At 40.0% G+C, this 20,442-nt stretch overlaps 1 protein-coding gene across 2 annotated transcripts in view; it reads right to left on the minus strand.

The window, feature by feature from the left end:
- Positions 1-1,356: 1,356 nt before the first annotated feature.
- Positions 1,357-20,442, minus strand: part of GPC6 (glypican 6) — a 1,075,249-nt gene continuing 1,056,163 nt past the window's right edge. For both annotated transcript variants that reach the window (XM_081287406.1, XM_081287407.1), the window contains 2 exons: positions 10,897-11,072; positions 1,357-5,841 (listed from right to left, as the gene is read on the minus strand). In XM_081287406.1, coding sequence (XP_081143532.1) covers positions 5,639-5,841; positions 10,897-11,072 — 379 coding nt within the window. In that variant the 3' untranslated portion in view covers positions 1,357-5,638. The remainder of the gene's footprint in view (positions 5,842-10,896; positions 11,073-20,442) is intronic.

Genomic DNA, 20,442 nt, shown 5'->3' on the forward strand with positions numbered 1-20,442 from the left:
TGAGGTAGACTACAAAGGCAGGCGACTCATTCCTCCTGGTTTCACTGTGTCCCATTTACGAGCAGACAACATATATTCCGCCACATTTTCTCCCAGCAGGTAAATGTGTTGTGTAATGGAAATGGACTGGCACCACATTAATTGTGAATTCTGTTCAAATACACTTGAACTTGTGGCTATATCTTTAGCTCTGGAGATATAAAACAATACTCCACCACTAATCACCCCTATTTTATAAATTGGTATTTTTATAATCAGTGTCATTTGGATACACTTATTTGTGTATATATTTTAACTATTACCCCAACCCATGTATCCAAAGAGGAAATTAAAAAATATTGTCATTCTCTGATAAAAAGGAACTGTGGCTTATTTTTTTTTCAAATCCATTGGGATATGTTTCCTTGCCAATAAATTAGTTTACTTTCAAATCACATTTGCTATATTCTGATTTTAAAAAATTATATATATATTTTTTATTTAGTTGTTGTTGGACACAATACCTTTATTTTATTTATTTTTATGTGGTGCTGAGGATCAAACCCAGTGCCTCACAGGTGCTAGGTGAGTACTGTACTGCTGAGCCACAACCCCAGCCCCTATATTCTGATTTTGTAAGTGGAATTATCCTAAAGTTCCTTCATTGTCTTGTAAAAATCACATTTTTAGGTAAAAACCAAGATGGCAACAATGCAAGTTAAATTTCAGTATTCTTTGTAGGTAAATGCCTCATTCTTGATAACTTTAATTATATGGGTTCCTTTATGTAGAAATAAGTGATGCATATGTAATAATCCTGGTTAACTGCATTAGGGAATGAATAATTTTCAACTGGGGGCTTCTGGCAACCAGTGATATAGCACCAGAGCAGGGCTGTCAGAGAGGAGGAGTTCAATAAATGGTTGTTACATGAATCTTTAGTAACTTATGCAATATTTAGCATGCCTGAGAGTGTGGAACATTTCAAAATGCAAAAATCAATGCAATTTGTTAAATTTGGAGATTGTTAGTCCTTTCACATATAAGCTTATTTTTCTTTTCTCATTTACATAGTACTAAGATCAGTTCTAAGCCATTAAAGTTTTTCTTCAAGAAGAAACCAATACAGAAGAAAAGAAGTTAGAAATTTCCCGTACACATTTGGAAAACTCTGAATGTTCCAAAGTTCTGAAAGTTTCTAATTTCAAATATAGAATATAGTTTGGTGAGTGGCACTGATTTAATCTATGTGTCTTGTTTTTTAATACTGAAACTTCTAAGAAGGTCCCAAACAAAAACATTCCAAAGCTCTGAATTTTAGACCAAGGCATAAGTTTAGGCAAAATAATTAAGAAAAATGGAAAAAGAGGGCAGGTAGATTTTTTAAAACTATTTTAATACAAGATTAATAGCAATTTTCTATCCAAATCAGAAATGAAAAATCTTAACCCAAATAATAATCATTCGACAGTCACATAAAATTTTAGGTTTGATTGGTGCACACATTTATCCTGCACATATATTCTGTATATGCACACAGAGACCTCAGTACTATGCTGTCCTTGGGTGTTCTCTCATGGAAGTAGCTCTTCGCAAGGCAATGTCAAAGATTCCGGTAACTACTCAACTTTGAATGACGCTCCAAATGTTCCCATGCCAAGCTGAGTCTGTGCCGTAGCAAACCATGATATAGCAAGTCTCTAGAATGCGTACAAATCAATACTCTATTTGTATTAAGTTGGCCTAAGACTAAACACTGGCTAATGTCTCCACCGAGGAGGAACACATTACAAATTTATAAGTTATAGTCTCCTTTACTCCTCTTCTGTTGGCAAAGCTAAACTGCTTTTTTCTTTTTAATTAAAATCAGATCTGTTCGTGACTGTAAGTTAATGAAAATGAGTTTGAATTTCTTCAAGTTTTGGATAAGTCAAAACTTGCTTTTTTGAACATTTCTACCTTTAAACAAACCACATGATAATTAGCCTTGCAAGGAAGTAATACAAGAATCACAACTCAAGAATTTGCTGTTTTACTCCTCCTCCTCGGGGACTTTAGCTGGTGACTTTAGTTGGTGTTTGGTCCATAGCCAAAACATGTATGTAATGGCAAAAGAATGACAGTAGGCTAATGTCTGCAGCAGGAGATGTAAATTAAATATGAGGGTTCTGCATCCAATAGTATTTCCAATGTAATTTAAAAATGTTACTTTTTGAATTACTACTGCTTATTGATGAGTAATAGTGTTTCTCAGTGTAGACAAAATAGGATTTTCTATCCCTTACATTGGAAGCACATGATGTGAGTAACTTATACATCTGGGTAAATCACTATAAGGGAGTCAGATTTCTAGTGCTAATAGTCTGTGATGGCTATAATCAAAGTGCCAGCTTGACCTTCATTAAAATGACAGGAGACTGTCACGCTGCCCTTCAATACAGAACCACAAGCAGATCTCTCATAGGCAAATTTGCAATTCATTCTTCTCTGCTAAAGACTTTAGCCTCCATTTAGCTTTTGTTGTAACATATACAAAGTATAATATACATCAGTTACAGACGTGTATTTCTGTTAGAAAAATACATATTATAACTAAAGAACATGTAAATAGAGGCACTTCAATAAGCTAAGTGTTTGCAGTTATGAGCATCACCCACCAATTTCTAGTGTCCGATTGCAGTGAGCTTATTCCTCTCTACTCATAACAGAAGTTATGATGTGATTACAGAATTGAGGGGACATCAGAACAAAGGAAGGCAGGCCATGAAAGATAATGGAGCATCACTGCATCCCCTATCACTGTGCTGAAACAAGAAAAATTAATTTGGGAGGGGGAATTTCAAAATACTTACTGAACAGGGATACCTAGATGAAACTAGATTCCTTAGGGACTGAAGAAAATTCTCATGGTCAATTATTCTGAAAAGCATATGACATAGTAGCATGATGATCAAAACCAGGAAGTGTAGTTCTGTCACATTTTAACCACATTCATACAGGGTGACTAATATTGTGGCATTATTAACTGAGAGTCATTTCAGCTCTCTGCCTGGCTCATATGCATCACTGTATCTCATCCATAGGAATAATATTGATAATGAAGGTGTTGAAACAAATGAAGCAGGCATTTATATATTTATCTGTGTGGTTAGTGCGTATAGAACATAGGTTCACATTCATTCATATAACGTGTATTCAAACACATGCACAAAACTGGTTGGGCGAGAAAGCACAGGGAAAAAACAAAGCATCTTGATTTATTTTATAGAAGCGAATGCAGAAATATTTTTAGAAAAAGAGTTGGAGTTTAAAGCCATAAAAATAAGTTATTACTCAAATATTCTGGAAAAATCAAGGTTGATTGAATTTGTGTTGCACCTTAATTATTGGAGAAAACCAGTTCTGATTTCTGAACACACAATGAAATGAGCAACATACACAATTGGTCCTTCTCAGAGATGTGTTATGTGTAACTGGTGATAGGAAGCTGAAGGTTGGCCATGAAATGGATGGATTTCTAGAAGTGTGTAATGCTGAATTAGACTTGGCGCTAATTTCATCGAGATTTAAAGGAAAGATACCACAAAGTCTCTCTGATTCCTACATTTCATATTTCGTTAGTGGCAATAGAAGCTTGGAAATACTTTCTGTTTTGCAAAAGTGCTCAAATATACTTAATACCGTTGTGCCGCATGTGTTCTACTTAAACGTGATGACTAAATCAATAACTAATTTTAAGTTTGATGAGAACAGAGATCGAAAAATACCGTTTACGTGTCAATACTGTCAATGAGTTAGTTAAAATGCGACTGGCATACTATGGGGTCCTGACATATTACTTTTCCTAACTCTGGATGCATTGTAAAAAATCAAGAAACACATGGACAGCCAAGTGTACTCAGAAAGCCCCAGTTTGGTTTGTTTTGCTTCTCTCTGCCAGGAGGAGCATGGGACCTGGCTTTGGCTTACTTGGCAGACAGGGCAAGCTGAGACTCTAAACCGGTCTCCTGAGCGTAGGTCATTTATCCAAGTGCCAAGCAGGAATCTGAGGTCGAAGGTGTTGCACATGAAAGCAATGTTTTTTTTTTTGTTTGTTTGTTTTGCTTTTTTTTTTCCTTTTTTTCGTGAATAACATTCTTTACACATACAGTTTCCCTTACCAGCAAAGTCCTGCACACCCATGGCTTGTCCCATGAGCTCAGGACAGGTCTGGAGCAATGAGGACAAAGCAGGCTCACGCAGAAAGGATGTGCCCTGGCAAACTTTTAAGAGATGGACAGTTAGATACGTAAAAAGTTCTCTTCCTTGATTCTTGGTGCTCACAGGTCATTGAGGGATCCCTTCTCTGAGCAGCACAAAACAGGAAGAGCTGGTTGACAAAACATTTTTTTTTTTTTTACAAAGGTGTGTCAACCCTGAGCTTGGAATTAAGAAGTTAAAATCTGTGATTTATATATATATAGATATAAAAATAGATGATCATACTAAGACTAAAAAAGTGAAAGAAATCTCCATGTCCATACTATATATATAGTTTCTTTTTTTTTTTTTTGTCTTGAAATTTTTTGTTGTTGTGAGTTATTTTGTAGGAGAATGCCCTTGTGATGCAGAAACCAATTGACACAAAGCAAATAGTCAAACAGGAAAACTTATCTATGGATCTAACTGTTTATCAACTCGGTAAAACAAAAACCAAAAAAACCAACAAACTCCTATTTTAGGAGGGTAATGAACACAGGGCAGAAACATCTAAATTCATGTCAAACCTGTGGCAAAAGCAGAGATTGTATCACTGAAGATGATATTCAATTGAGATGTTGGACGGGGGGATGATTTGATGGGGGTGTACACTAGTAACTGAAGATGAAGAAGAAATCTGCCAATTGGATACAATGGACAGACATTAAGACAATTAAGGAAAATGGAGCCATTACTGACGTTGACGTTGGGCAGGTTGAGAGAGAGGTGCTGAGTTGGAGTAAGTTTTGCTCTCATATTAAAGATGGAATTCTAAATTGATTATCAGTACCTCCAAATCAATTTGGTATTTGTGGTTAGAGTGCAAGATGGCACCTCCAAGACAACAGTGTAATTTTACTACATTTTTAAAAAATTTCAAGCTTTCTTCCCATAAGCATTTTGTAAACCTGAATTGTCACAGAAAAGCTTACCCTGGGAGTTGGCTGTCAATGCAGAACCTAGAGCATTGCAGTTCCTTTATTTTTCTCTTTTGTTGCTTCTTTGTTGAAAATGCAGTTGTCTTGGGGTTTGGCCTGATTTTAAAAGGAAAATTATTTTCTTCCTACCTTTTAATTTTTTAAATGGGGAGGGGGGAGAAAAAACTCACAACGTGAGACTTCTTTACTTCTGCAGCATAAAAGCAAATGAAGGTAAGAAAATCTCCTGGTACGAAAGATTGGAGTAAGAATTCTCTCTGGAATAAACAAAGTCCCCACAGATAGCTGAAAAGAGGAAGCAGTTCATCTGGCACCCGGTACTCTTTGGGAAAACAAAAAGGGAGGCAGATCTCAGTACTGCTCTCTTCTCATAGAAAACGGTAAGTTTTTGTGGTATAGTCCATTGTCCAAGAGTGTAAGAAAGGAAGGGAGTTGGCCACTCAGATAGCTAAAATGCAGTTTCGTCGGACCAAAACCCAGGATTATCTGCACAGTCTCTGCAGTGCCAACACCATGCAGACCAGGGACCATGAGAGCAGGGAGTGGCCAAGCCCAGCAGCAGAAGAATCCTCTTCTCTCCTGTCGGGGTCAACTGCAGGGGCCTCCGTGGTGACAAACTCAAACTCTGTGGGACACACATCATCCATACACCCACTGCCACTCCCTGAGCCGCTGGATTCATCACCTGGTGTGGAAAGATTGAAAAAGAAAGTTAGGCCACACTCCAGGAAGAAATGGAGGCAAAGAACACAGCAGATCTGGGCACGGTAGGCAGGAACTGTCCCATCCAAGGGTCCCCCATGGTGCAGGTGGGCGGGCAGCTTTATGATGGACGGGTGGACTGTATGCAAATAGGTGGCTGAAACACAACATTAATTGATAATCCCGAGTTATAAGTCATCTCTACCATGTTTGGCATCAGAAAGATATTTCTTTCTCTGGCCAATATTTAAATTACACTAAGAAATTTCACTCTGTGCTCTGAGCTGGTGTTCTCAGCAGATACCATGCCTTTAAAGGAATTTTGAAAAGGACACTTTTTTTGTTTTATTTTTGATATGGGGAATTGAACCCAGGGGCACTTAACACTGAGCCACATCCTCAGCCATTTTTTTTTTGTGGGGGGCAGGTGGGTGTACCAGAGATTGAACTGAGGGACACTGGATCACTGAGTCACATCCACAGCCCGATTTCATATTTTATTTAAAGACAGGGTCTCACTGAGTTGCTTAGCACCTCACTTTTGCCGAGGCTGGTTTTAAACTCACGATCCTCCTGCCTCAGCCTCTGGAGCCAATGGGATTACAGGTGTGCGCTACTGCACCCAGCCCCGCCACCCCTTTTTATATTTTATTAGAGATAGGGTCTTAGGGCCTTGCTAAATTGCTGAGGCTGGCTTTGAACTTGTGATCCTCCTGCTTCAGCCACCTGAGAATTTTAAAGGAAAGCACAGAGAAGGAAAACAACCATGCGAGTAGGAAATCGGAGGAGCCACAGTGAAGGGCTGTGGAAGGGAGACCTTATGGCTGCTTTTAGCTATATTCCCCATTCATGTTCTCCTCCCAAGGGCCAGGATGGGCCCTTTCTTACCCAGCACCTCGCTCTACACCAGGGCTTGACCAGCTACGACCTGTTGCCTGTTTCTCTAGGGCCCATCACCTAAGAGCAGTTTTTATAATCTTAAGAGCTTGGGAAAAAAAGCCAGGAGTAATTTTTTGTGACATGTAAGAAGGCTCCATGTGAAATTCAGACTTCAGTGTCCATTTGTGAAGTTGGATGGGACCGCGGCCTCACATCTGGGTTATCTCCAGTTGGCACTGTCATAGGGCAAAGTCGAGTAGTTGTGACAGCACTGGATAGATCTCAAAGTTGTAATAGCACATCTACTATCTGGTCCTTGACAGAGAAAGTTTGGCGTTCCCTGCTTGAAACCAGAGCTCAGGCGCCCACATGACCTGTTGTTCCTGGGGGGCGTCTTCCCCTCTGCCCTCCATGCCTCTAGGCCTGCTCTATTCCCAGGCCTGACTGCTTGGTTCCTTCTTTATGATAAACCTTGTCTCTCAGATATGGCCCCAGACTGGGTTCCATCGGTCACAGTCAGTTCTCTGTATCAGGGTTCTGAATCTCTGTTGTCAACCAACTGTGGATCAAGAATAATTCCAGAAAGTCCTGAAAAGCAGAACTTGGAGATGATGAACGACCTCATATAGGAATTACAAGGGAGCTGCCTCCCTCCCTTCTGCCCTCCTGCCACGTGTGGCCAAAGGTCATTCTCTGGAGGGCACAGTAACAAGGTGCCATCTGGGAAGCAGAGATGGGACTTGCCCTGGACTCCAAACCCTGGCCCTTGACCTGAGATTTCCCAGCCTGCAGAACTGTGAGAAATAAATTTCCTTGGCTTTTAAATTTTTTTAAAAAAGAGCAAAACTTGAATTTGCTGCATACCGAGTTGAATCCACATAAATGGAATGAAGTGTCAGAAGTCCCTGATGGGGGCCCCTGCCATTTCAGACCCTCAGTCTCTCCCAGCACTGGGCACTATGTGGTTAGTCCTATGATGGTTGTGTTGTACTGAGCATGTACAGGCATTTTTTTCTTGTCACGATTCCCTAAATAATACAGTAAAATAACGGTTTCCATAGCACTTACATTGTATAGGTGTTAGAGGTGATTTAGAGGTGATTTAAAATATATAGGAGGTTACATGCAAATACTAAGCCATTTTATATAGGAGACCTGAGCATCTGTGGATTTTGGTGTCAGGGGAGGGGGGTTGAAACCAATCTCCCACTACTGTGTCAGCTTTGTGAAGGTACTTATCTCTACCTGGGATTGTATTATTTATTTGTCTGTTCAGTCGTTTACTGTTGATTTCCTCTTGAGAATGTGTAGAATGTAGATATTGTTCACTCCTGAATTTTCATGGCTCCTGGCATATAGCAGGTGGTTGGTAGATACTTGTTGAATAAGGAAATGTGCCTCTAGCAGTTGACTCAGTTTCCTTATCTTAACCCACGTGGGTGATAGCAGGTGCCTTGCAGAGTGTATGTGAAGACGACTCTGTACAGTACAACAGAGCACCCAGCCCACCACTGTCAGTGACACCTGATAGAAAAACTATGGTTCCTACAGCGAAATTGAAGATGTCATTACTAATTTAAATGGAGTAGGGCAAGCTGAATAACTTTGCTGAGGCTACATTTTCTCACCTGTAAAAAAAATAAAATTAATAATGTCTATTTTACAAAATCATCATGAGGCATGAGTGAGAAAACATTCTCGGAAGGCATTCAGGAAACTAAGCTTTGTTTGTCGTTCCTCCTTAGTCAATGATCTAAGCTCCTCCCTGTTGGTCTGAGATGCTGATGGGCCTTGAGCTGGGATTGGTGCCATCCTGGCTACTGATACTTCTTAAGTGAAGCCATGGTAGTGGAGGGACTCTTCTAATGTGCCCTAGCGTGAGAAAGACAAAACTCAGCACTGTGTTATTGTTTTTCAAATGGGACATCTAAATATCAGATAAGATCACTTGAATACATATACGATGTTCTTAACATTTTTCTCTGCTTTATCTTTCATGGACTTTAAAAAGGGGCGGGTGATATCCATTAATTAAATTCAGAGACACCAGAATTGTGAAGGGACTTGTTCTACACGTAGGTATCATGAACAAGAAGTAATATAACCTTTACAAAGATATTATTAGAGTGACTTGGAATATTAAAAATGTGAGAAGCAAATAATGACAAGAGGTTCCAGTTGGGAAAAATAATGGCCCCATCTCTTTCTGAAAAGGAATAACAAACATGGTATTAGGACAAGGGATGGGCAACTTAAAAAATGTCACAAGCAATATGGGTGATATCACAGGCAGTATTCTAAAAGAGAGGCCAAATTTGGTGCTTGGGTTAGAGCTGAGGGATGCTCTTAACTGCTGTTGATTTTTATCTTCTTTTGAAAGGAGATGGAGCAAGGTCCCTGCCTCCTGGACATTTCCTGAGCTTTGCAGATTGACATGCACATAACCTCTTTAAGTTCTCTCTCCTCTGTAAGGAGAGAGAAGCAATAAGGTCAACATCGGCTAATTCTTATGAATCTTGAATTATTCATTCCAACAGTTACTCTGCAGGTAAGAAAGCATTTTATTACATGGAGGAGACAGAATGGATAAAATGAGGAAAATGTGGCTAAGTAATGAGCAAGGCAGAAGCAACAAAGCCTAAAACTGGGTCTAACATTCTCTTCTGAAGAGGAAGGGAAAGGTTTAGTTAAGAAGAGAGAGGATAATGGGATGATTCTAGAAACTTCTACAGCAATGATGTCCATCAGATGATAATTATCCTGGGCTTTGAAAATTATTTTTGACTTCTTTAAAATGGAATAATGCACTTAAAATTTTCTTCAGGGGATGGCTCGGTAGGATGGTGGCAAAGACTTAGGTGACTTAAGGTCTTCCATCTGTAACTTGCTTCTTTCTGTCTCATTAATTCAAGCACACAGGCATTGTCTTTTGCTTCAGTGACCAAATTACAGAATCACTGGCAACTTCACATCTTAGCTCCAGGATTCCTTTCCCAGGAACTCTCTTTGTAAGGGTTCACACTTAAGAGGAAACCAACACAACAACAACAACAACAAAAAAAAAAACACCCAAAAGCCAAAGAAAATATCTGCCTTTGTAGTGATGCCTTTTGAATCCACTTAGACAAAACACAAATATAGTTAGTTTCATGTTCATGTTCACTTGCTAGTCCTTCAAATCACTTCTAATGCTTTTGTGATCCTTAATAAAATAGTCATGTATAATATTGCACCAGCATTTTTTTTTTGATTCCTCTCAGTATTTCAGATGCCAGCACCTGTGGTTTGTGTGTATGTGCACAATCTGAAAGACGGGAAATTAATGCAGTTGAACTCCCTCACTACCCACCAGGCACTGTCTTAGCTCCTTATAAATCACCTTGAGGGAGCTTCCCAACAGCTCCTTAGGCAGAGGTGCTTCCCGTTCTATAGAAGGGGAATCCTAAGACTCAAGAGGTACAGCTGCTTCTCAACTTAGGATGAAGTCACGTCCCCATAAACCCATTATTGAGTTGAAAATATTCATAAGTCAGAAATGCACTGAGCACATGTAACCTGCCTGACAGCAAGCATTCTACAGGGTCAGCTGTTTCCCTTCGTGATCTGGCTGACTGGGAGCTGCAGCTTGCTGTCTCTGCCCAGCATGGTGAGAACATCGTACTGCATAGTGCTAATCTGGAAAAAGATCCAAATGCAAAATTTGAAGGACAGTTTCAACGTGAACGTGTATGGCTTTCGTACCACAATAAACTCAAAGAATCATAAGTAGAACTGTCGTAGGTCAGGACCATCTGTCTGTGTTCAGGATGCCAGTTTACGAGTGGTAAGACTAGGGGTGGGAGTTTGGGGCAGCTGTCAATGAAGATGTAGAGAGGAGAAAGTAAGAACATTACTTTGCTATTTTATCACTAATGGATCAACTGGTAGATGAAACTCAGAAACTCGGTTTTCCCTTTGGAATGGCTGCATGTGCCTACTGAAACTATTAAGATCAGTTGTGATTTTTTGTGTCATCCCAAGTTTTGAGGATTGGACAGCCGGAGGGGAAGAAGGAGACATCATTATATGTGCACATTGTTCTTAAAGAAAAATGATGGTGTCATCTGCTATGACTGCTTTTCACTCTGGAAGTGGCTGGTTCTGGTAAAGATCTCCTTACTGGTGTCCTGGAAGTTGACATCGTTGCCATTGTAGGCATTCTTCAATTTGTTGGTCATCACGCGCAGAGCCATGATCTGCTGTCTGATGAAAGTGTCTGGCCGTGTGATGTCCACATCCACCTCAGGGTTATTGATCTGGTTGGTCAACCCGTCATTCATGATCTCAGGCAAGTATCTGCAAAGCAGAGAGGGAGAAACAAATTGGGGTGAGGCAGCAGGGACTCAGAACTGGACTCTGCCATGCTGTCTTGAACAGCCAAACCACCTGGAACTGGACTTAATTCCTGGAAAAAAATTTGCCCAAAAGCAAAAATGATTTTTTACAGAAGGTGATGTAGCTAAAATGGCTTTTGACTTGTTTTTTTTTGTTGTTGTTGTTGTTTGTTTCTTGCAATTTTAAAATTATATATATATTAAATTATATAAACTATATTATATATAGTTATATATATTGATAGGATTTGTTGTTATATATTTGTTGATGCACACAATATAATAATATGGCCACAATCACTCCCCCAGCACTGTCCCCTGCTGCCCCACCTCCCACCACTTGATCCCTTTCCTCTATTGATCTCCCTCTGATTTTCATGAGATCTTCCACCACCTTCCCCACATCCCCCTTCTCCTCTCTGACTTCTTCAAATGACAGAAAACATCTAACCCTTAACTTTCTGAGTTGGACTTATTTCACTTTATATGATGGGTCTCTAGTTCCACCCGTTTTCCTGTAAATGACGTAATTTCAATTTTCTTTATGGCTAAATAAAACACCATTGTGTATATATGCCACATTTTCTTTATTCACTTATCTGTTGACGGACACCCGGTCTGGTTTCAAAGTTTGTGAACTGTGCTACTATCAACATGGGTATGCCTGTATCACTGTATATGAGGACTTTAATTCTTTAGTACAAATACTGAGGAGTGGTATAGGTGAGTCATATGATGTTTTTTCAAGTGGCAGTGAATTCCTAGGTAGGTTGGCCGACAAATAAGTACTAAATCCAGTCTTAGAGATATCATTTCTTAAAATTAACTAAATCTCTTTATCCCCATAAAAAAAAAAAGTTGCTGAGCTCAGTCAAGGACTTGATAGCTTCCTCATTTGTTAATTTTGGTTATAAGAACTAGATTTACACATGACACATGAGCTGGGAGAGTTCTCTTGTAGGAAGAGGCCTTACCCCAAAGAAGGGGCCCTTACCTCAGATTTTAATCTGAAGAACCTTCTGGATATTAAAAAAAATAATTGGGGGTGGGTGGGCATTATAGGATTAACCAGTGGCTTCTAGCATATTGGAGGTGTCTATCATGGATTTTATTTTGTAATGAAATCTTGGGTCTAATTTGGGGAATTTCCCAATATCTGGTAAAACAAAATGGTGGTATCTAATAGTCCTGAGCTCAGTATTTCTTTAACTGGTAACAAAATGTCAAAGTTGTCAGCCCTTCAGGGTCAGCTGCCAAAAGCTGTGGAGGCGTATTTCCGCAGCAGAGGCTGGAGATCTGCTCATGGCCCTCTCTGCCTCCTGACGCTCACCTGCCAATTTTCCAGTCCTCTGACTCTTGTCTAAGGAAGCTTCTCCTACCTGCTTCTTTGTTGCTATTTCCTGTGTCCTTTTTTTGAGTGCAGATGGCTACAGCGGCTTTGCACTGACTTCCTTGCCCCTTTCTTTCTTTCGGGAACATCCTGCACATGCTGTCTGATTCATTTTCCTAAAATACCACTTTTATCCTCTGTTCTGTCTAAAAACTTCTGAGCACAGTGGCTGATGCCCAATGAACACTTATGAAATATCAGGCCCCGCTCTCAGCGTTTTTTTAGGCAGTTTTAAACCCAGTCCAACAGCACACCTAGGAGATTAGTATCATTTCATCTCCTTTTATGAAACAGAAAACCAAGGCTCAGTGAAGATGAGAAAATGTACAGTCTCATTGATGGTGAAACCATGATTTAAATGAAGTCTAGGCCCAAAGCCCACTGCCCAACCACTGCCCCGTCTTGTTTGGCAGATCATAAACTAGGAGTCACACTTTACAGCTTAGCCATCTAAGCCTGTCTCTGTCCAGGTCTGCTTTCTTATGCTGCAATACTCCCTCCAAGGGATCCTCCTCCTCTTATAGAATCTGTAGTGGCACCCCCTCCTCCACAGGAAATCTTAATTAAGCTTCTCCAGAATCTTCACCATAATTGATTTTAGGACTACCAGCAAAAGAGTCTCTACAAAAGAGTTCAATGTAGTCAAACTTCCTATTTTTCTGTTGCTCTGTTTTACTTGGCCACTGTCTTGGAAGAGATCAGCTCTCCAGGTGCTGAACACCCCTTTTTCTAGTTTTTCACAAACATTTATACAGTTTAGTAGTTTGTAAAAGTGTGTTTGCAAATGCAAAATGTGGTTTAAAAAAAAAAGACAGATCCTTTAACAAGGCCTCTGGCCTTGAGCTGGGCTTCACAGAGAAGTCTACATTTCTAAGGTAAGTTACCAATTGGGCTCCAAGGTAATACCTGGCAGGGGGAGGAAAGAAAGGGGAGAAGAAGCTCTCCCCTTATCAGGTGCTGTCTTTGAAGGATTAACTTTCCCAGAACAATGAAAGAAAAAGCTGCTTTTATGTGATCTTCTGCAGACTGTGAACTTCTGAGCCCCTCCCCTTACTCCCTGGGTATAAAGTTCTGAAGCTACCTGAACTCGGGGTTCAGGGGATTAATTGATTACAGTGAAAGCTGTACCCTCCGAACCTGGCTGTAGTCAAATAAAACTGTTTCCTGATATCTTCGGTGCCCTGCCTCATCTGTCCCCTACAACAAATCTACTGTCTGTATCCATCTTTGCTGGCTCATCCATAATATTGTAAAGTACATAGTTGGTCTTCATCCCTGTTTCCTGGCTCATGAATTCTTCCCAACACAGGCCATGGAAACTAGAATTTCTCTTTTCCAAGGCAGGTTGTAGAAGCCCTAATATTCCCTCCATGCCATCTATTCCTTTGGACTGGCCTTAAAGGAATTCTTCAACCTACCTTGTCTTATAGGAGGTTATAAGAGCCCCCTAATTTCAGGAGGGTCCTGCCCCTTCTCTGGAGGGAGGAATGCTGCACAGGAATGCTGTCAAGAGAAATACTGAAGAGGACAGGCCTTGCTGGGTTCCTCACCAGGCTGTTATCAACCATGTCTATGCAAGGAAGCCCCCAGAAAAACCTAAAGGGTTCAGAGGGGTTCTGGATAACAGGATACACAGCGGTTCTGGAGGGCGGCACACCCAGAGAGGGAGAGGGGCTCCATGCCTCTCTTTCATATGTCAAAATTAATCAAAACTAAGGAGGGAGTTGTGTGAACCCCTATTTAGAGCCAGTCTGACAGAAACACAGGTAAACAACCTAAGGACTGAGACTGACATCATAAGCAATCTTGGGGGCAGTTTTGGGGATTGAGCCCTCAAAAAGCAGTGTCAGAACTGAATTGGGGCTGGACACAGTGGCATAAACCTATAATCATAGCAGTTTGGGAGGTTGAAGTAGAAGGATCTCAAGTTCATAGCCAGCCTCAGCAACTTAGTGAGGCCCTAAGCAACTTAGTAAGACCCTGTCTCAAAATAAATAAACAAACAAATAAATAAATAAATAAATAAATAGGGCTGGGGATGTGGCTCAGTGGTTAAGCCTCCCTGGGTTCAATCCCTGGTATTAAAAAAATAAATAAAAAAGAACTGAATTCGACTAGAGGACACCTACTGGTGTCTGCTCAGAATCCATCACTCACTGGCTGTGAGGAGAAATCCCCACACATCTGATGTCAGAAGTCTGTGTTGATGGTGGTATGAGAGCAGAGGAAAAAGCAAGCCTTTTTTTTTTTTTTAACAAACAGTATCCCATGGGGTTTGTTGGTTGGTTGGTTGGTTTTTGTTGTGGTCTGTGATGTACTTTTCCATTTAAATCCCAAATGCTCTTAAAGACCCAGGCCGATCCTCATTTTCTCCCAAGATATCTTCAGCTTTCAGGAATCTTCTCACCCTTTTGTACAGTTGCAAAGTTCAACTGGGCCTTCTGTGCATTGCACAACCACTTCTCTGAGCTGAGGGAACAGGTCCGTGCTGAAATCCAGCCTCAGTTCCGAGGTCACAAAGCCACACACCTGCAGGGGACCCGTCACCAAAAGGGGCACATTTTTCCTTTCTTTTTTGATAATGTTTTTATTTTAGAAGATTTCAAAATATACAAAAATAGAGACAATAACATAATAACTCCAGGTGGCTCTGTCCTTCATACTTTGACAGGGAAACTTTGATATTTAAGCCGTTTTTCAGGTATTGGATCTTGTGCATGACGTACTTGTGTATGAATTGCTTTATCCATTTTAAATCAGAGGTGACCTGAAAAGCTCTATATTTTCATCCATATCTTGAACAAAATTGATTTTACAATGTTCGCTAAATAATGAATAGTAAAACATGCAGAGTGCACTGTAAATTCTTTCCCATGAAGCTTCAACTATTATTGCCCTAAAAAATGTCCTAATAGAAATTTTAAAAAGCCATGGACCCATAACTCTTTATTTTTGCTATAAAGCAAAACTTCTGTTGTGGCTTTTAATATAGCTGATATAAATAAAATCTTCTTGGATTCTGAGATGGCCCTTCTGATATAACTTCTAATGTATGACATTGGATCAACAATTATTGACATGCAATTATATGTGCCAGGCTCTAGGAGTTCTATCTATTTATGAAAGTCCATTGGAATCATAGTGGCAAGTGCAGGCCATCCGCTGCAGACACAAGAATTGGGAGGGTTGTAAGGTGATGGCTGATGCTGTTCTTCCTCTACATTCTGGACAATGGTTCCTGCAGCTGTATCTAGGCTGAGTTAGAGACAGTCTTTGTCTCTCTCAGATGCCGTGTGCACAGCTCGGCAAGCCAAGCATCATTTATCAGCAGCTCACTGCAATCCCTTGCATGAGAATGCTGCCCCTGGGAGTCTGAACATCCAAGAACAATAAGATACTCCCAAGGAAACCTAGTCTCAAACTGTGCCTACTGATGCTCAGCCACTTACCATAAAAACAAGTAACAATGCCCTGGTGCCCTCTAGAACCTTTCTTCCTTTTGGTGTATTCAAAAGGTGACTTTAAAGATAATACAAAACTTTAGCCTACAGTAGTTGAAAAAGAAAATGGCCATTTTGCCACACCAGAGCTAGGTCCTGAGGCTAACTAAATCTGTGGATGGCCATTGTGCAGCCACAAAGGTTTGTGAAAGCCCAGCTGAGCACCAGGGTCTCATGAGCCCATTCATCTGCTGTCTGCCATGTGTGGTTTCTTTATATTAAAGCTCATGTCCTGCAGGAATAGACCCATTGTTGAGCCCCCAAGCTTCTTCCTTTGATTAGTTTCTGTTCATCTCTTCAACTTGTTGGCATTGTATTTCTTGTACCATCGTATCTCTGGGAGACATAGAAGGGGAATCTTGTCATGGACATCCCTGGCTCCAAGGCGGGATGCGTATTTACTTGGAACAGGGAGACCCCAGAAGGGAGGAAAAATTGCAGAAGCTTGAACAGGGGCATCATCATCTGCCAATGCTTCATGTGGCAAGTGGTTGGCATCCAAGAGCAGCCAAGCACAGCCTCCTCATTTTGGTTGGCTTCTGTTTACAAGAACATGGCTAGAAACCCACTCTTTGACAGTTTTGCAGAATTACATTTTTTTCCCATTTAATTTCCTATCATTAAGGTAGACTTCTTTGATCACATCCAAATATGATAGCTGATTAGGAAGAGTCATGCAAGAACTTAACAGGGGGGCTGACATATTCAATCTTGTGGGTGGCTGCAGGCTCTGCGCCAGGACCCTCAATGGCAGAGTTGACAGCTTGTCACCTGAGAAACGTCAGACACACTCATTCTTGCAGAAGTTTTCCACTGGTCAACCACTGTACTTTCCATTATCATCACTGACAACGACTCTTTATGGTTGAGCCAATGCTTCCAGAAAGATCTGTTGACATATGAATGTGGGGTGTGGGAGGATGGGCATGTCGACTTGTCAGCAATCAGTGTCTCTCATCAGCATGTTCATGCCAGCAGTTGTTCTGCCTGTTTATTTATTTATTTTTTTGAGCATTGTAATCATACATAGTAACAGGCTGAGTTCATTTTGACAAAATCATACATGATTTCAAACTCCATCGCCTCCTTTTCCTCCCCTCCTCTCTCCTGTTATTCTCCCTCCTCTATTCTATTAAACTTGCTTTCTTCTACAAATACCTAAAAGTGAAGTTCCTTTTGGTATCTTTATATATGAATATAGCATGATTTTGTTAAATCCATTCCATTTATCTTCCCCTTTCTCTTCCTCCCACTCTCATTCACCTACGTCGACTCCACTAATCTTACCTGTATCTTTGTGCTATCCCCTTCCCTCGCCCACTGTCTTCTTTCCCTTATTTTGTTCTAGCTTCCACATACGACAGGAAACATGCAACCTTTGCTTGTCTGAGTTTGGCTTGTTTCACTTGGCATGGTTTTCTTCATTTCTATCCATTTACCAGCAAATGCCATCATTTCATTCTTCTTTATAGCTGAGCAAAACTCCACTGTGTATATAGACCACATTTTTTTCATCCACTCATCTATTGACAGGCCTTTGGGTTGACTCCATGATTTAGCTATGGTGAATTGTGCTGTTATTAACATTGCTGTGGCTGTACCACTATGGTATGTTGATTTTAGTTCTTTTGGATAAATACTGAGGAGTGAAATAGTTGGGTCTTATGGTGCCTCCATTCCTCTGCTTTCCAGAGTGGTTACACTGATTTGCAGTCCCACAAATAAAGTACAAATGTACCTTTTCCCCCACATCTTCACCAGCATTTATTATTATTCATGTTCTTGATCACTGCCAATCTGACTAGCGTGAGATGAAATCTTAGTGTAGTTTTGACTTTCATTCCCTAAGTGCTAGAGATGCTGAATATTTTTTTTTTCATATATTTCTTGGCCATTTGTATTTCTTCTTTTGAGAAATTTCTGTTTAGCTATTTTGCCCATTTACTGATTGGACTACTTGGTTTTTTTTTTTTTTTTTTTTAGCATTGAGTTTTTGGAGTTCATTTTATGTTCTGGATATTAGTTCCCTGTCAGGCATGTGGCTGGCAAAGATTGTCTCCAGTTCCGTAGGCTCTCTCTTCATTCCCTTTGCTGTGCAGAAGATTTTAATTTGATAATATCCCACTTATTGATTCTTGATTTTATTTCTTGAGCTTTAGGGGTCTTGTTGAAGAAGTTTGTGCCTGTACCTATATGATGAAGTGTATACCATATATTTTTTTTTCTGCAATTACAAGACTAAATCTTAAGTCTTTGATCCATTTTGATTTGGGTTTTGTGCAGGATGAGACATAAGATCGAATTTATTTTTCTACATATTGCTATACGATTTTCCCAGCACCATTTATTAAAAAGGATGTCTTTTTCTCCAAAATATATTTTTGGCAACTTTGTCAAGTATTAGATGGCTACAAGTATGTGAGTTTGTCTCTTTATTATGTGTTCTGTTCCATTGGTCTTCACGTCTGTTTTGATGCCAATACCATGCTGCTTTTGCTACGATAGCTCTGTGGTATAATTTGAAGTCAGGTATTGTGATGCCTCCTACATCACTTTTTTGGCTCAGAGTTGCTGTGGCTATTCTGGGTTTCTTATTCTTCCAATTGAATTTTAGGACTGTTTGTTCGTCTACTTCTGTGAAGAATGTCATTGGTATTTTGATGGGGAGTGCATTGAATATTTATATTATTTTTGGTAGTATGGTTATTTTGACTATATTCATTCTGCCTATCCAAGAACACGGAAGGTCTTTCCATTTCTGAGGGCCTCTTCAATTTCTTTTCTTTCTTTCTTTTTTTTTTTTTTTTGGTGTTCTATAGTTTTCACAGTGCAGATCTTTTACCTCCTTGGTTAGATTAATTCCCAGGTCTTCTATTTATTTATTTGTTGAAGCTATTGTGAAGGGGGTGATTTTTCTTATTTCTTTTTCACATACTGGCAGTTGTTCTGTTTCAAAATACTGAAAAAAAAGAGTTGCATTTGGAGGGAAAGGGACACACACTCTCAAGATTAGGATTTGGAAGGTACAAGTATGAGATGGGAGGCACTAGAAGGGAAGGTTAGCTTAGAGGTGCCCAGTGGGGTTGACATGAATCCAAGTGGGGACTGAGGTAGAAAAGGGGTGAAACAAGATGCCTAGCTGCTGGCTTAGGTTTGTTTTCAGGTGCCTGAAAATGTATCTGAGGGCTGGGATGTGGCTCAAGCGGTAGCGCGCTCGCCTGGCATGCGTGCAGCCAGGGTTGGATCCTCAGCACCACATACAAACAAAGATGTTGTGTCCGCCGAAAACTAAAATAAATAAATAAATAAATACTTTAAAAAATGTATCTGAGCATAATCAGAAGAGTGAGGTGTGAGCAATTTCAACTGTTTGTTGGTGCAAATGAGCTCCATTCCATACAAGACTCTGTAGCAATTTCTTGTTCTAAGTTACATATTCACTCATCTTCAGCAGATTTAAGAGTCAGCCTAATATAATGCTAATATAGATCCAGAATTCCTTTTGTTCAGTTCCAAAATTCAAACACAAGTGTGTTTTTAAAAATAATCCACTTGTTAGCAAAACTTCATCAAATATGAAATGAGGCTAGTAATAGTCCTCATTTATCCCTCTTACTGCAATATTAATACATTTGGCTACAGAAATATTAATGTAGGTTTTGCAGGTGGTAGGTCCAGACCCCACTGGGAATATTACATAATATACAACATATTCACTGTGGTAATCTTGTAAAATTTAAAAAATTCTGGAAACACACATGGTCTCAAGGGTCTCCAATAAAGAATTGTAAACCTTATGGTGCCGTGACCTCTTTCAGAAGTTTACTTAAAATCTAAGTTTTATGCTTCACACACATTAGGATAGGTATTATTTAAAACAGCAGACAAAAAATAACCACCCTTGGCAAGGAGGTGGAGAAACAAGAACCAGGAAAACAGCTGCTGGAAATAGAAAATGGCGCAGGCTCTATGGCCAGCAGCATGGTTTTGGTTCCTCAAAATACTGAAAAGAGAACTACTCTGTGTGGTAGTGATTCCACCTCTTGGCATATACCTGAAAGTATTGAAAGAAAGGAGTGGAGCATATGTTTGGACACTTCTGTTCACAGTGGAATTACTCACAATAACCCCAAAGTGTCCATATCCCGAGAGTTCATTGGTGGGTGGATGGATACAATGGAAATGTGGTATTTATGTACAGGGGAATATTATTCAGCCTTATAAAGGAAGGAAACACGTGTGGTATGGCATGGATACATCTTGAGGGTATTAGACTAAGTGAAATAAATCAGGCACAAAAGACAAATATTATATGGTTCTAACAGGAACAATAGTCAGAATCATAGAGATAGAGATTAGACCTGTGAGTGCAGGGCCTGGGGCAGAAGGGTGGGGAATTCATGTTCACTGGGTACAAAGCTTGGTGTGGGAGGAGGAAAAGC

This window comes from Spermophilus citellus (assembly GCF_964194105.1).
Source record: "Spermophilus citellus genome assembly, chromosome: 1".
In the NCBI taxonomy this organism is placed as follows: Eukaryota; Metazoa; Chordata; class Mammalia; order Rodentia; family Sciuridae; genus Spermophilus; species Spermophilus citellus.